This window comes from Pyrus communis, chromosome 12, assembly GCF_963583255.1.
Source record: "Pyrus communis chromosome 12, drPyrComm1.1, whole genome shotgun sequence".
In the NCBI taxonomy this organism is placed as follows: domain Eukaryota; kingdom Viridiplantae; phylum Streptophyta; class Magnoliopsida; order Rosales; family Rosaceae; genus Pyrus; species Pyrus communis.
In genome coordinates this window covers 25594645-25610169 of record NC_084814.1, presented here as the reverse complement: position 1 = coordinate 25610169, position 15525 = coordinate 25594645, and the positions used below count along the sequence as shown (strand labels likewise).

The following is a 15525-nucleotide window of genomic DNA, read 5'->3' as shown; positions in this document are numbered from 1 at the left end:
AATAATATATTAATTGAGTCATTAGTGTGGACATCATGTGAGCATAGAAAAAAAAAACTTATATGCTAACCTGTCATCTAACTCGTGAATAATAAAAAATAGGATAGCTACAGTCGTAGCAATTTTCTTATATAAATAGGATATAGGCGGTTCGGAGAAGAGCATACTAGAGAATTGCAAGAGAGAGAGAGAGAGCGAGAGAGAGAGAGAGATCATATCCCAATTACCATGGCAGCATTACTACCAAGGTCTTTTGCTCTGAAATCAAACAACAACAAAAAATACTTGCGCTACATACATCAAAGTTACGAGAATCTTCATGGGCTTCTCCAATTCTCTGAAGTGGATGTCAAGAGCCCGAACACAAAGTTCCAAATGGAGCCTGCGTACGGCGGTTACGAAGGACTCGTGCATATCAAATGCTGTTACAACAACAAATACTTGAGAAGGGCGAACGATCACCAGCATTGGATTGTTGCCCAGGCTGACGAACCAGAGGAAGATCTAAACCATTGGTCCTGCACATTGTTCGAGCCTCGGGTTCTCCATCCAGACAACAAAACAGTACTCCGAATACTCCACGTGCAACTCGGGCACTATCTAATGTCACTCACTTGTAACGACTTCCGTCAATGTCTCTTTGCGGAGAGAGCAGACCCCAACCTCCAAAACGATTTGGATGTGTGCATAGTCGTCGACTTGGATCCACTTGCGCTACCAAACACTTTTGTGCTGAAATCAAACAGCTGCGACAAATACTTGCGCTACATGCTTGATGAAGAAAACCAAACTCATGAGATTGTCCAATTCTCCGGAAAGGATCCTAAGAGTGAGTACTCAATCTTCCAAGTAGAGCAGGCAAACAATCAAGACGACCGAGCTAATCATTACGTGCATATCAAATGCACTGTCAACAACAAATACTTCAGAAGGATGGACAAAGACAAGCAATTGATCATGGCCGCGGCTGACCAACGAGACGAAAACAAAAAGAATTGGGCTTGCACATTGTTCAAGCCCGAGCATGTGGGTCAAGCCAGCAACAACAACAACAACGTGCTCTGCCGGTTGCGCCACGTTCAAAGTAACCTCTACACAAGACCATTCGTTGAGAATAGATTTGAATTACGCCTCAACGACGAAAGACCTGATCCCCAAGGAGTTGATGTCTACACAGCCATTCGCAGCTTTATATGATAATCATGATCATCTGATGTTTGTGGGTAACGTCTCTGGAAACCCTCACGAGACTTCACTCGTCCCATTTGGGTCACCTATGGGTTTAAAAGTCTTGTTGCATGCGCTGAATGTAGTCGTGTTTCCAACGGAAGTGGCATTAGTTTTCATCACTACTTTTTCCCTTGGTTTTGGTTTTTAAATTTCGTTGTAATCCATGGGTTTATAGCAATAATAATAAACACATGTCCTATCTCCTTCTGTGGATAGGTCATTTGCATGTGTATGATTCACCAGTTCTCATAATGTAGTCCGTGTGTTTGTTGCAATAGTAATAAACATTGGTGATTCAGATGTCTAACTCTTATGAATGTTCATAACTCAACTAAGTTGGAAGACATCAACATCTCTGAGCTATTAATTGCTCCAACTCCTATGGATTCAATCAAGGATAATGTAATATCTTACAAATAATACACATTGTCTAGCAGCTAGTAAAAAAAATGTGTACTAGGCATTTGGAAGCTGTTTTATTATTTACTGTGCCACAAATGCATTTATAACAACATATTTAACACGAAAACTAAAACATAAGTAAAAAAACAATAGTAGTAACGTCCAAAAAATTGCCAAAATCAGGTTCAACCTAAAGAATATCAACATAAGTTCTACATTAATTTTGAAAACCTAACGATGATGCGAAAGTGAAAACAAATAGATTCATGATGATTTTTATACTATTTTGCAAAACCTACAAAAAAACCCGTGACTGATCACCCTTTTTGTGAAAATGCAAAATTTTTTGTTTTCGCAAAAGAAAAAAGAAATTTGTGAGCATTTAAGAAAACTTTTTAAGGCATTTTGAAAGCAATTTTACTAGCACTTTGCCCGAAGAAATGTGTCATCAGGTCAAGGACTTCAAGCTGAAGAACTTACACTTAGTTGGGTAAACCTTTACAAAATACGTGCCATTGTTTCCCTTGGGGTCAAATGTTTGCCTGGCGAATTTATTCTTGCTCTCTGAAAGTATTTTGCCGTGCAAAGTCTTTGGCTAGACCCTAATGTTGACCAACTTTATCCGACCAACTAGAGTTTCTATCGAGCAAAGCCATTTGACTCGACGAAATATTGTTCGTCAGGGCAAATTTCGTAGGGTAAATAGTAATTTCAGGTAGCAAATGAAGTTTGGCTTTAAAGTGTTACTTGTCTTGTGATTTTGATAGTTGATAATTTCAAAACTTGAATGTATTTCTTTGCTTTTGTTTGGATATGTCATAGGGCTGGGCACGGGTCGGGCCGGGCAAGGTAGAAGGATTTTGAGTTTGGGAACCGGGCCTAGCCCGACCCATTTCAAATGGGCCGATTCAGGACAGGTCCACTGGTCCAATTAATTTTTCTTTTTCTTTTTTTTTTTCGGTATTTTTTTGTTGGGTCTGACAGTGGATTGCTTTTTTTTATTACCAACAACACATTTACATTTACAAGAGAAGCCCACAGACAATACAAACCAACGAAACCAAGCCCAACATAAAAAACCCTAACAGCCTACACTGCATCCTCCGCCGCTGCTGCCATCAGATGGACCACCAAACTCGAACCAATGGCCTGAAATCAAACCAAATCGAGTCCCCAAAGTGGATAAAAATAAGACTTCAACAAGTCCAGCTAGATCCTTTACAGCATGATTTTCCAAAGCTAAACTAAAATCAAAACCAAAACCAATTAAATCCAGAAAATTTAGAAAATATATCCCTAAATTCAGTAACCCATAAATTTCAAAAATCCTAATTCATAAGTCCTAAATCCCTGAACTCAAAAACCCTAATTTAGAAATTACCTTAATTTGAGAGAAGATGATATGATATTTTGAATCGCATGATGATGGTGGTGTTTTCGACGGCGGCAATGGGTGGTCACGTTTGGGAGTAGACGATGGCGATGGTTGTGTTCACAGGAGGACTTAACTCGAGTGGGAGAGGGGACTGAGAATTGAGAGGGATAAGAGTCAGTCTGGACTCTGGGGGAGAGAGATCGAGAAGGATGACTCTCGGAGAGAGATCAAGAGAGAGGACTATGGGAGAGAAAGATGGAGAGGAATGACTATGGGAGAGTCTTCGAGAAAGATGTGATGTGTATGAGATTTGAGTGTGTGCGTGTGTGTGTGTGTGTGATTAAGTTATGAGGTTTATTGGATACAGTTCGGGTCGGGGGCCCGTGACTTCAGAAGATTGGATCCCGCCCGCCCCTCTGTCTGCTTGGACCCTACCTACCCCGCCCTGTTTTGTGTATAAAATAATATAGACCCACCCCGTACCCACCCCGAACCACTAATATCCGCCCCTACCCGCAGGCCTGGGGCCCATTTGCCCACCCCTAATATGTCATTTCCTCATTATAGAGGCTATTAGTTTCGTGAAGTTGTCATTGTCTATTATGTTGAAGTCCATTTTGTTTCATGCAAACCTCCCAAATTCTATCGCCTAAAAAATTAAGACATTGATGAAGGTTAGCATATATATTACAAGTGCCCTTTTAATTATACTCCCATCCTCTAGATGTAGCTCTTATGAAACGAAGTCAATTACATGTTACATAACTTTTAATTGCTAACAAAAGACTCCACGCCTATAGCCATATGCTGTCATGTTACAAATATTTTTAATCAAGGACTTCACATCTATAGCCATGTGCTTTGTGAAAGACTACGATATTTCTCATTTAATTGCAGCGCACCATCAAAAACCAACCCGGCAGTTGGTCTTTTACTAAATGTTTCGTCAGTCCAATGACATAAGCCATCTTGTTCACTTAATCTTGTACATATGGGATACAAGTTTGAAAGTCTTATTTTATGGGGAAATACTTCAAAATGGGACAATTTTTTTAATCTTGGGACATAAATAGGACAAACCGGCCATGCACAAGTCATGCACACCATGCACAAAATTGAAATTACTAAAATACCCACATATAAATACTAAAAGTCATCAGCCCATTGCATCACCGTTCTCATTTGGAGGAGAGGGATGTTGAGAAAGCTCTGTGAGCTCTGGGTTTCTAGGTTGAGCTCAAATCTTTGAGCTTTGATTTCGAAGATAGGGAGGTCCAAAGAGAGGTAAGAAGAGTGAGATGGGTTTTGGGTTGACCTCATACCTCTAATTTCGAACAAATGAATGCGAGAGAAAGGTGAGAAGAGTGAGTTGGGTTATGTACCGTATTTTTATTTTGGCCAGAAAGTTCCATTTTTTCATGCGATTGAAGCTTTGGCAGGCATAATAAGGTAGGGTGTTTAGTTCTAAGTTCCTTCATCAATGATTTATGGAATACATGATTGTTTGTAAGATGAATTAATAGTTGGAAGTTAAATTAGGGTTTGTGTTTCATGTTGGGGCTAATGGGTTGTGGAATAAATTTCAGAATTTTGACTTGCTACAAAACTAGGATGGAACAATTTCTGGTTCAAGTGTTCAATTGCAGAAATTTGTAATTTTTTTTTTTCCGTAATGTGCATGTGGTGTGCATGGCTACATCAATATGAAAAGCGGGAATGTTCACTAGTTTTGGAACAATTTTTTATTCAAGTGTCTAATTGAAGAAATTTGTAAAAAAAATTATGTAATGTCCATGTGGTGTGCATGACTACATCTTAATATGAGAAGCAGGAATGTTCGCTAGTTATGATGCACGTATGTTGTGCTCCGGAATTTAGCGAGTATGACCACAACCTAGTTGGCTTCGGTGAAAAAAAAAATTAAGAAAAAGCTTAGAGAACGTTAAGGATCATGCGTGTCCATGAAATAACAACAACGAGTATCATATTTTCCATGTGCATGGTTAAGCGGTGATTGATATACATAACAAGACTTTTCAAACTACCACTATAACCTTATATACGTAACAATTATGTTTTAATTGTATCCACTATACCAATAGGTTGCCGTTAAAGTTTCTTATTAATGCGAAAAGCAGCCTTGTTGCTTGATCTCTAGTTATGTGCATATGGTGTGCATGTGGTGTGCATATAGTGTATATGGACAATGATGATGTCATTTTTCTAATTTCGAAGATAGAGTTGTAAGCTTTAGGTTTTTTGGTTAGCTCAGATATGTGAGCATGTCATGTGCATGTCGTGTACTGTGTACATACAGTAAGCAAATCCTGAAAAAGTCATCCAACAAAACACCAGCACTTAATGACTGGGCTTTGTTCCCACCGTCGATGCGAGTCCAGTTGTGGTGGTCTCGAGCCTCGATTCTTTGCCATGTTGCCAAAAAATGCATGGAAAACTCGCGGCCTGCTTGAGTTTCGATCCCAACAATCGAGCATGAGATTCGTGACAAGGCTAAGTGTTTTAGATTCGTGAGGACGAGATGAAATTGGTGGTGGCTTCGATTTGGACGGTTTTGGTCGCAACAATTGCACTGTGTGTGCATAGTGAGAATGGGAGAGAGAGTGTGTGCGGGAAAAAGTGAGAGAAGAGAGAGAATGAGGTATAATGTAGAGAGAAAAATCAGAAAATAGGAGGAAATAACCTATTTATATACGAGAGCAATTAACTTATTTCAAGGTATAGGAAAATTTCCATTTATGTCCGGTTGTTCTGCATGCCGTGTGCATATTCAAAATGTCCTATTTTTATTACAAAATTAAAGAATTGTCCTATTTCTAGGTATTTCCATATAAAAATTCTTTATTTGTTTTATATGAGTTTTGGCTTTATTTAATTTATAATGAGAACTATATCCACAAGTTGCAGAATTCGCAGAAGAGTTATACAAACATCAATCAATATCAACTATAACAAATCTTGCGTCACACCAATGAGATCATCCATGTCCATATCATTGAATAGAGATGGGAAACTGATTGGGGAAATTTATATTAATTAAAGACCATAACTTGAGCTGGCTGCTTACATTCTGGCCTTGAGAGCTATAGATCTATATCCTCAGTCGTGCCGAAAGAATGGTATAAAGCTTGTTAAAGGAAGGGTTATTTGACTAATCGGGCCGTCTTATGACTTATGGTTGATAAAATAGGAATTGGATCCCTCTTGAGCAAATAGTGGGGATACTCATGATCACATAATACGGATCGTTGGATTTTGATCCAACGATTACAATTATTATAATTTTTAAAAGAATTTCTTTGTTTGTAGCCGTTTGCCCCACCATTTGCTCATGAGGAGATCCAATTCCGATAAAATAGATCCATCATCACTATGATTCGTAGAAACACAAATAATAAAGAAAAGAAAAGAAAATCCGATGAACCAGTTTTTAATCCTTATTGTTTACTTTCGTTTCTTTCTTGGGTTTTTTTAATTTATATTATTTCCAATTATAACTTTATAAGGGAAGGTTTTGAACATTGAACCTAGCATATATAATGCCTATTATATATGCTACCTCCCCACCATTACCATTATAATTTGATTAAAATAATACACCACATAGTTATATCCAGGAAACCAAAAAATCTTCAATTAAAAGTGCCGAATTCATTTCAAATTAAGCACAAATGATAGAAAGTAAATTTCAATGCTTCAAAACATCAAGTCATAGAGTTCACCATGTTACAAATTTCATTCTTCATCGTAGCTAGAAGCAAGAAATTTCTAACAAAACACTCTACACCTATCCATGTTCTTTTATGAAAGTTGACAATTGCTCATTTAGTTGTTTGAAATATAAACTATTCCGATAGAAAGCTACGTCTGGAACACAATAGTTTGGAATATATATAAATCAACCAATTAGATCAACTTATTTTCCCAAATAGTGCGTCACTCCAAGGTGGTCACCCATGTTTATTAACTAAAAATATTTACACACATATATTGAACTACTAAAATAAAGACTTATGAATGTGAACGTACGAAATGTGACGCAAGACAAGTAAACGGTCTCAAGTTGTGTTTTATCTTTTCCAGTGTTGGTTGCATCGCATGCTTTATGCGGGCTTATAAATAGGATAGCTGGTTTGGAGCTGTTTACACTTAAAATATGTGCAATTTTACTTATATGGGCCTAAAGTCAAAATATGTTATTGGAAGATTATTGTGCAAAAAGGTTAACTTGTAAGATATTTAGGTCTGGTTCTGAGAAAAGCTGGTATCAAAAAAAGTTGGGAGCTGTTTTTGTGTTTGGTAAACATTCAGCTTCAGTTTTTTTTTCACAGTTTTTGGTGAAAAAGAAGCCAAAAACAAGAAGTTGTAAAACTCAGCTTTGAAAAACCAGCTTTTTTCACATTTGTTTTATATAAAAGTTTACCAAATACTATAATATTACTTTTTTTTTTTTTTCAAAAGCACTTTTACAAAAAAGTTTACCAAACACTCTACTGCTTTATTTCACAGCTTCTTATTCACACATCACAGCAGAAGCAGTTTTTTTTTATTCAAAACACAACAATACCAAACCAACCCTTAGTTGCATCAAGTGGGATGGTTTGATATTAAAATAATGTTTTTCCTTTTTGTTTGGGTGGTGGAGGTGTGCCAAAAGCTTTGTTTAATCAAGACAATTGCATTGCATGCTTTGCAAGTGGATTGGAAGGCAAAGTGAAGTCATGTTTCTGCAGGTTGCATCTCCGTGCAGCACCTGTGTTTTGTTATAAACAATCATATGAAGAAGACGTGTCCTTTGCCTTTTAAAATAAAAATAATCGATATTAAACGGCGTCGTTTGGGCATAAAAATATTTATAAAAAAAAGAAAAACACAACAGAAGGGGGACCACTCGTCCCTATTTATTAACCTCACATTTACTTCCCCAATTCCCACCTCACTGCCATGCCTTCTGCCTTTTTAAATTTAAATTACTAATTCATAATTTAACATAAATATTTGCTTAATTGACATTCTTTATAAGAATTATAGGGTACTATGGATATTGATTATTGACTAATAAGTAAATTTTTAGGCGAAATTTAGCCGCCATTTTTCGAAAGAGTACAACTTTTGTTAAAATTTGATGCTTGGAAGGGGCTGACACATCAACTATTGATTAAAGTTGCAGTTTTTATCTTGAAAAAAAACAAAAGAAGTTAATGTTTATTAGGTAGATATGTTTGCAAAAAACTCAAATTGGTATGATAAGGTTCTCTGTTTTCACATTTGGCATATCACACTACAGTGGCTTGTATCAAATATAGGCTTTGTTTGGATTCTAGGATTGGATTTGAATAGACAAACATATAAATTCAGTCCTCTAGACCAGATGAGACCATATAGTATTATGATCAAAGAGATGGACATCACTGCAATGCCCCCTTCCCTTAAAGCTATCGAATAATTAGCAAATTTATGGCATAAAATTTCATCGGCAACAGTTGTAACTTGTTTGTTTTGATAAATATATGAGCGAAATTAATATTATCTATTATCTAAAAGAATTTGGTTGTCTACATTTATTTTGAAACCTTTTACTCTTTTAATTTTCGCCCCTCCCTTCACAAATCCTAGCTTTGCCATTGGTTAGCCACCATCTTTGATGGGTGAGAAGTAGTAAAATGGAAGCTTCGTTCAGATTTGGTTCTCAAATCAAATTGAATAGCTGGGGTTGGAAGAAGTATGTAGAAATTTGCTTTTGCAGCTCGCCCGAATGTCCGACAAGACTTTGCATTTGCCCAATATAAGTTTTATTCTCTCTCTCTCTCTCTCTCTCTCTCTCTCTCTCTCTCTCTCTCTCTCTCTCTCTCTCTCTCTCTCTCTCTCTCTCTCTCTCTTTTGTCCTTCTCCTTTTCTTTCTCTCTTCTGTTCCATTTTGCCCAAAAAAAGGTCCCTCTCTCTTTCTATTTTTGTTCCTTTTTATTATTTATCTCTCTCTCCCTTTTTCCTTTTCTTTTTCTCTCTTTCCCTTCATTTCTCTTTCTCCATGTCTCTCTCTCAATGTCTGTTTTCTACTTTGCCCAAATAAGCTATATATATTATATGAAAAAGAGACAAAATAATAATAATAATAATAATAAAATCTGAGCATAGTTACCCGAAGTCTCTATCTTCTTCCTCTTCCCATTTCTTTTTCTTTTTCCTTTCTCTTTCTCCCTCTTTCTCTATATTTTCCAGTTTGCCTGACTTCGGGCATTTTTCCAATTTATCATCTCTGTAACTAGCAAGGACGCTACCATGTTTGTTGTTGGTATCAATGAGAAGGAATACAAGCCAGACAACAACATTCTTTCCAGTGCTAGTTGCACTACCAATTGCCTTGCTCCCCTTGCCAAAGTTATCAACGACAGGTTAGGAATTGTTTAGGGTCTTATGACCACTATGCACTCCATTACTGCCACCCAAAAGACTGTTAACGGTCAATCACAGAATGACCAAAGAGGTGGACATGCCGTTTACTTCAACATTATTCCTAGCAGCATTAGAGTTGCTAAGGCTGTTGAAAAATGAGGCTTGAGAAAGCTGCAACCTATGAACAAATCAAGGCTGCTACCAAGAAGGAGTCTAAGGGCAAGTTGAAGGGTATCTTGGGTTACACCTGAAAATGATGGCGTGTCTACTGACCTCATTGGTGACAGCAGGCAATTGTCTAGGGCCCAAAGTTGAAAGGGGCACCCAAAAAACAAAATCCAAATAATTAGGTATAAATTTTTTTTTTTCTTGTCCAAAGCCCAAAATAAAGGTTTGAGGGAATAACTTGTGTAGGTTCTGGGGATTAAAAAATAATATAACATAAAGGGGATCTGGAGGGTACAAGTCGTCCAGGTTTTGGGCATGGAGGAGAGGCATAAGATTCAAGTTTTTCAGAGGGAGCTCCCTCTCTGCTTGGAGCTTGTCACCCAACTGCCCAAGCCCAAGGTATTACGGAGAACACATACCCTTTTCAAATTTCAGCTTAATTTTTGTTTTCTGAGTCAGAAGCTTTGTTTCTTTTGCTTGAATTGTTCTGGTTTCTGTTTTCAAAATTAGGGTTTTTTGGTAGCTACTGAGAGGTGCAAGCAGCAGATTTCAGATGCAACTGCAGATTACATGCATGGAAAATCTGAGTGTTCTGAGCAGACTTCAAGTGAGGGGCATGTTTTTGAGGAATTCATTCCATTAACAAGGATTTCATACAACTCTAGATGCACCACTCAAAGAGGTATAAAATAAAGACTCCACCTTCATCAATATTAGTAAATTTTGTGATTGCCCTTTTGTTTGGTTGCTTATAAAATTTAAGGTGAAGAAGTGGAAAGTACTGATTTTTAGGTGTAGGGTAATGGCAGGAGGATCAAGTTAAAGGCTATAGTGGTGGAGATGAAGAGAAATGGGGTGCTTTTCAACCTTTCAAAAGGGGAAAAAAACATTGGAAAGACAAATGGACCAGTGGCTAAAGAACCTTCTTCGGCTCCGGTTACTAGTTCCACCATGGACACCGTGAGTGGAGGAAGTGGTGGGAACAACAAGAAAGAAAAGAAAGATAGACAGGGAAACAAAGGCAAAACTGGTCACCGGAGTTGCACCGTCGATTCTTGCATGCTCTTCTCTTCAACAACTTGGTGGTTCACATGGTATGCAGTTGAGATTAATTTAGTGGGATACGTTATTTTATATGATTGGATGAATATGTGATTAGATTGGGATGTATTGGATGTGTTTAATGTGTTCTGCATATATGTGATTTTTCATCTTTTTTTAATCATAATTTTGTTGATGTGAATAAAATTTTACACATACATGACAGAAATTGGAAGGCATTTTGCATGCAACTAGTGATGAATTTTTTACATATACATGTGATTATCCTCGCAAAATATTTATTTTAAACAAATGTTTCTGTATTAAAAAGGACACATTTTGGGCTTTCGCACTGGGCACCAAATAAACTCAGGACCGGCCTTAACAGCAGGTCAAGGATCTTTCGTTGCTTCGAATCTCATATCAGAAGGCCCTCACCAAGGAGCCCAGAATTCAACCAAAACAGGGGATTCCGAATTAAAGACAAGTGATTTCCATGTTACATCATTAGAAGCAAGCACTTCAACGGCAGTGTCCTGAGCCTCGCAAACGACACTCCACCACAGCGGCTTGTTCATCCAGAATGTGGGACTGTAACTCAATGATTCGACGGAGCAAGTTCAAAGAGTTGATTAGCAAGGCAACCGAGAGCCCGTGGACTAGGACGACAACGACGATGGAGTCAAATACTACAACCGTGGCCGCAGAGGATTGCCTGATTGAATATCTTAACCGATGGGCTATTTGCACAAAGGGTTGGTGCCCAATGAAGCTATTATCTTGCCTGACAGGCATGTCTGACTTCTCTGCTGCTCTTTCACATCATCGCCAGATGACTCTGTCGGCCTTATCAACCTTCTCTAATGCTTACGATCAAATCTTACCCTACTTTAGCAACCACCATCAACAGCCGCGCCAAGAGTTTTTGTTGTGGTTAATTATTGGAGACCTATTAGCCGTCAGATTTTATATGTGTTCACTTGAGTTCGTGGTTGAGAAGTATAAAGTTGGAGCTTCATTTGAATTTGGGTTCCCAAATCGAACTGAAAATTTGAATATGGATGAGCATTGAAAAGTCATAGCAAACAAAGCTGCCTTTTATGATCAGTACATGGCTTAAAGGCTTCCACTCATTGTGCCTTTATTGTCATGGTGGACTTTCGAATATTCCCATTTGCTACAAGAGAAAATATGGCTTAGTGGTGAGGCTTTTTTCATGTGTTCTTCATGCTGAATGTTTCGTATGCCTGTTATCATCAATCTTCTGGAAGAGCCTATTGGAGTTGTAAGTTGTACAAACTTTGCTCAAATTTGTAATACTTGGGGGGCTTATGTTTGCACCTAAAATATGCACAATTTTACTTATTTGGGCCTAAAGTCAAAATATGGCATTTGGAGGATTATTGTTCAAAAAGGCTAACTTGTGAGATATTTAGCTGGATCAAGTGGGATGGTTTGACATTAAAATAATGTTTTTCCTTTTGTTTGGGTGGTGGAGATGTGCCAAAAACTTTGTTTAATCAAGGCAATTGCTTGATTTCCCATTGCAAGTGGATTGGAAGGCAACATGCGGACATTTGGGTAGTAGACATGTGGAGGAAAGAAACCAACTTACTTCTTTTAAATATTAATCCATTGCAAGTAAGATTAATAGACATGTGGTGGAAATGTGAGTTGGCCTCTTTTAATATTATTTCATATGCAAGCTGGCAGTGGAGTTCTCTCCACAGGTTCAATGTTCTCAGCAAGTGGGTCTCTCTTAGTTCTCTATATAAAGAAGCAGAGGCAAAATGATTATGGACACTCAACCAATCAATCAAGCAACTCTACTTAAATCAGCTCCTTAATTTCCTTGTGAACTTTTACTTTTAGCCAATCACCCTTTACTTTCCTTGTTTTTAGCTCTGCTGCTCACTCGGTAGTATCGATGTCCCTTATATTTTTATTTACAAACTTCAAAGCCATTTCCCAAACCACCAAAAAATGCCACAAGACTAGAGCAGCTTGCCCGAACCATTGGGAACAAGCTCGAACCTTGTATTTGGCATCCTTATGTACTTATAATGCTTTGTACTTTATATAATTACATTTATGTACAACTCATTCCAGTCATTTAATTTACAAGCAATCTACAATAACAATCATTTACTTTCCTCTATCATTTACACTTCCAGCAAACTTGCCATTTACATATTATTACATTTCTCCACATAAGTGAAATCCTTATCTTTAAGACAAAGAAAGAACCTTGATTTGAGCCACTCCCACTCAATAACACAATCTCTTGGTTAGAAGTCGTACTCATGCGCAATCTCAAACATTCAAATCCCGTCTACTAGCGGCATCTAGTAGTGGCACACTCACACCCACCAATTTCTTGTTCGAGTAAATTCACGCCATGCCCGAGAGGCCCATGACGAATTTAGGGGGCGAACAGGAGCAAGGAGAATGCAAAGAAAAATACACGAGAGAAGTAAGAGATAAGAGAGAATAAATCATCCCAGTTAGTTAACATGGCAGGACTTCCAAGGTTTTTTGCGTTGAAATCAAACCACAGCAAAAATTGCTTGCGCATCATAAATCAAAACATCGGGCAATATCGTGGGATTGTCCAGTTCTCGGAAGCTGATGTTAACAGCTCACACGCAAGGTTCGAAGTGGAGAGGGCCGACGGTAACGGTGAACTTGTGCATATTAAATGCGCTACCAACGGCAAATACTTGAGAAGAGGTGACGAATGGGAGCGCTGGATTGTGGCCGCGGGTGAAGAACCAGAGGAAGATCAAGGCCATTGGGCCTGCACTTTGTTTCTAGCCTCAGATTATCCATAAAGACAACAAAGCAGACATCAATTTACTCCACGTGGCACTGCGGCGTTATGTAAGGTTGTACACTGTAAACCAGGGTGACGCATTGATCGAAGGAGTACTCCCCACGGGCATGGGACGTCTTGCAGAGGGAGCCGCTGCTAACAACTTCAATCAATGCCTCTACGAAGACGAGAGAGGCACCAACCTTGAAAACCGTGTGGTTCAGTTCACAGTCATAGACTTGGATCCACTCGCACTACCTGACACTTTTGTACTGAAATCAAACAGCTGCGACAAATACTTGAGCAACATACTTGATGAAGAAAACCAAAATCATGAGATTGTTCAATTCCCCGGAGAGGATCCTAAGAGGGAGCATTCAATCTTCCAAGTAGAGCAGGCAAACAGTAAGGACTATCAAGAGAATCATTACGCGCACATCAAATGCTTGTACAACAAGTATTTGAGAAGGATGGACCTAGACAAGCAATTGATCATGGCAGTGGCTGACCGACGAGATGAAAGCACAAAAAGTTGGGGTTGCACGTTGTTCAAGCCTAGCGTGTCGGACAGGCCAGCAAAAACCACAACAACATGCTCTGCTATTTGCGCCACGTGCAAAGCGGCCTCTACACAAGGCCATTCGTCGAGAATAGATTCGAATTACGCCTCAGCGACGAAAAACCTGACTCCCATGAAGCGGATGTCTACACAGCCATCCGCAGCCTTCCATGATAATTATTCATCATTATCATTTGATGTTTGTGGGTAATGTCTTTGAAAACCCTCACGAGACTTCACTCGTCTCATTAGACCGGTCACCTAAGGGTTTAAAGACTTATTCCTTGTGCTACAATATGCATGCGTCGTGTTCCCTGTGAAAGTGATAATATCATTTTATCACTAGTTTCATTCCTGTATCTTGTTTTTAATTTAACTTCAATTGGTCTGTATTAAAGCAATAATCACACATCCTATGTGTGTGGAAAGGTATTTGTGTACTATTGTTTTTTTAATTGTTGTCCAATCAGGTTGTGTCATTTAACATTTTAATTAATAAAAGAATGATGTATTATTCAAACAATACTTTTTTTATATCACATATTTGACAACTTTATTTATCTTAAAATTCACTATAAATTCATACGATCTCTTAAAAGTATTTCGAAAAGTACTACGAACTTGTAATCACTTGAACTTTCATCTCATATTCATACCATCAAATTCACTAAAATACTAAGAAAAAATTATGATATTTTTGTATGTTATTGTCACGCCACGAACCGAAGTTCGGTAATAAAAACTCGAACCTGAATCCGAAACGTGAGTTAAAAGCTCAATCAATAAAAGGAAATTGACACGGGTTGGAAAATGAACTCCTCTTATTAAAATAACTCCAAAATCCTTACAGGGTGTTACAAAAATAATAAATTAAAACTCTTACATCCCTCGTCTAACACAACCTCACTTCGTTTATCACCTATCTTGCCAAATAACTCATCTGTAAAATAATAGGTGAGGGGTGGGCAACAACCACTATCGCTCAGTGAGTAGAATATGTAATATGCCAGTCAAGCGATGCCTTTTTACACACTCTAGAAAATATAATAATAATATCAAAGTTTTAACCACATAATTTCATATCACATCATCCCTTTATGTGTTCATTACATCCTTCATAAATTGTAACTCACCACATGACCCCTACTGGCCTTTCCGCCCTAATGTCCTCGTGTGCAATTTACATTTATCCCTCGGAATAATGCAACACTAAAGTTCTCATGCTCCATGAACATATCCAAATAATCCACATATCACCATATTAATAATTCCAAAAGCATTTCAACAAATCCAACATGGTTGACTTAAAATAGATAGAGATTTATAAATAGATAAAACCCACAATAGGTTGTGGTTTTCATTTATCAGAAAATAAGAATACTTTGAAACACATTACATAAACCACTTACCTTAATTATCAGAACCTTGGCAAAACAACCCAACTAACAAGATCAACCCATCAAACTCCAACTCTAAACTCTCTTTCTTTCTACGTGAACACCAACACTTTGCATGCTCTTCATGTTG

At 38.0% G+C, this 15525-nt stretch overlaps 1 protein-coding gene and 1 long non-coding RNA gene across 2 annotated transcripts; both read left to right on the top strand.

The window, feature by feature from the left end:
• The first annotated feature begins 228 nt into the window (after positions 1 to 228).
• Positions 229 to 1197, top strand: LOC137710257 (uncharacterized). Its single transcript, XM_068449186.1, has one exon. The coding sequence runs from the start codon at positions 229 to 231 to the stop codon at positions 1195 to 1197; it is 969 nt and encodes a 322-aa protein (XP_068305287.1).
• An 8676-nt stretch (positions 1198 to 9873) lies between these two features.
• On the top strand, positions 9874 to 12019 carry LOC137711498 (uncharacterized). The gene is made up of 3 exons (XR_011065063.1): positions 9874 to 9985; positions 10110 to 10268; positions 10379 to 12019. It is a non-coding gene; the product is annotated as an uncharacterized lncRNA (long non-coding RNA).
• Positions 12020 to 15525: the final 3506 nt, after the last annotated feature.

Excerpts from the sequence above, each read along its gene's own strand:
- LOC137710257 (XM_068449186.1), top strand. The coding sequence starts at position 229 with ATGGCAGCATTACTACCAAGGTCTTTTGCTCTGAAATCAAACAACAAC.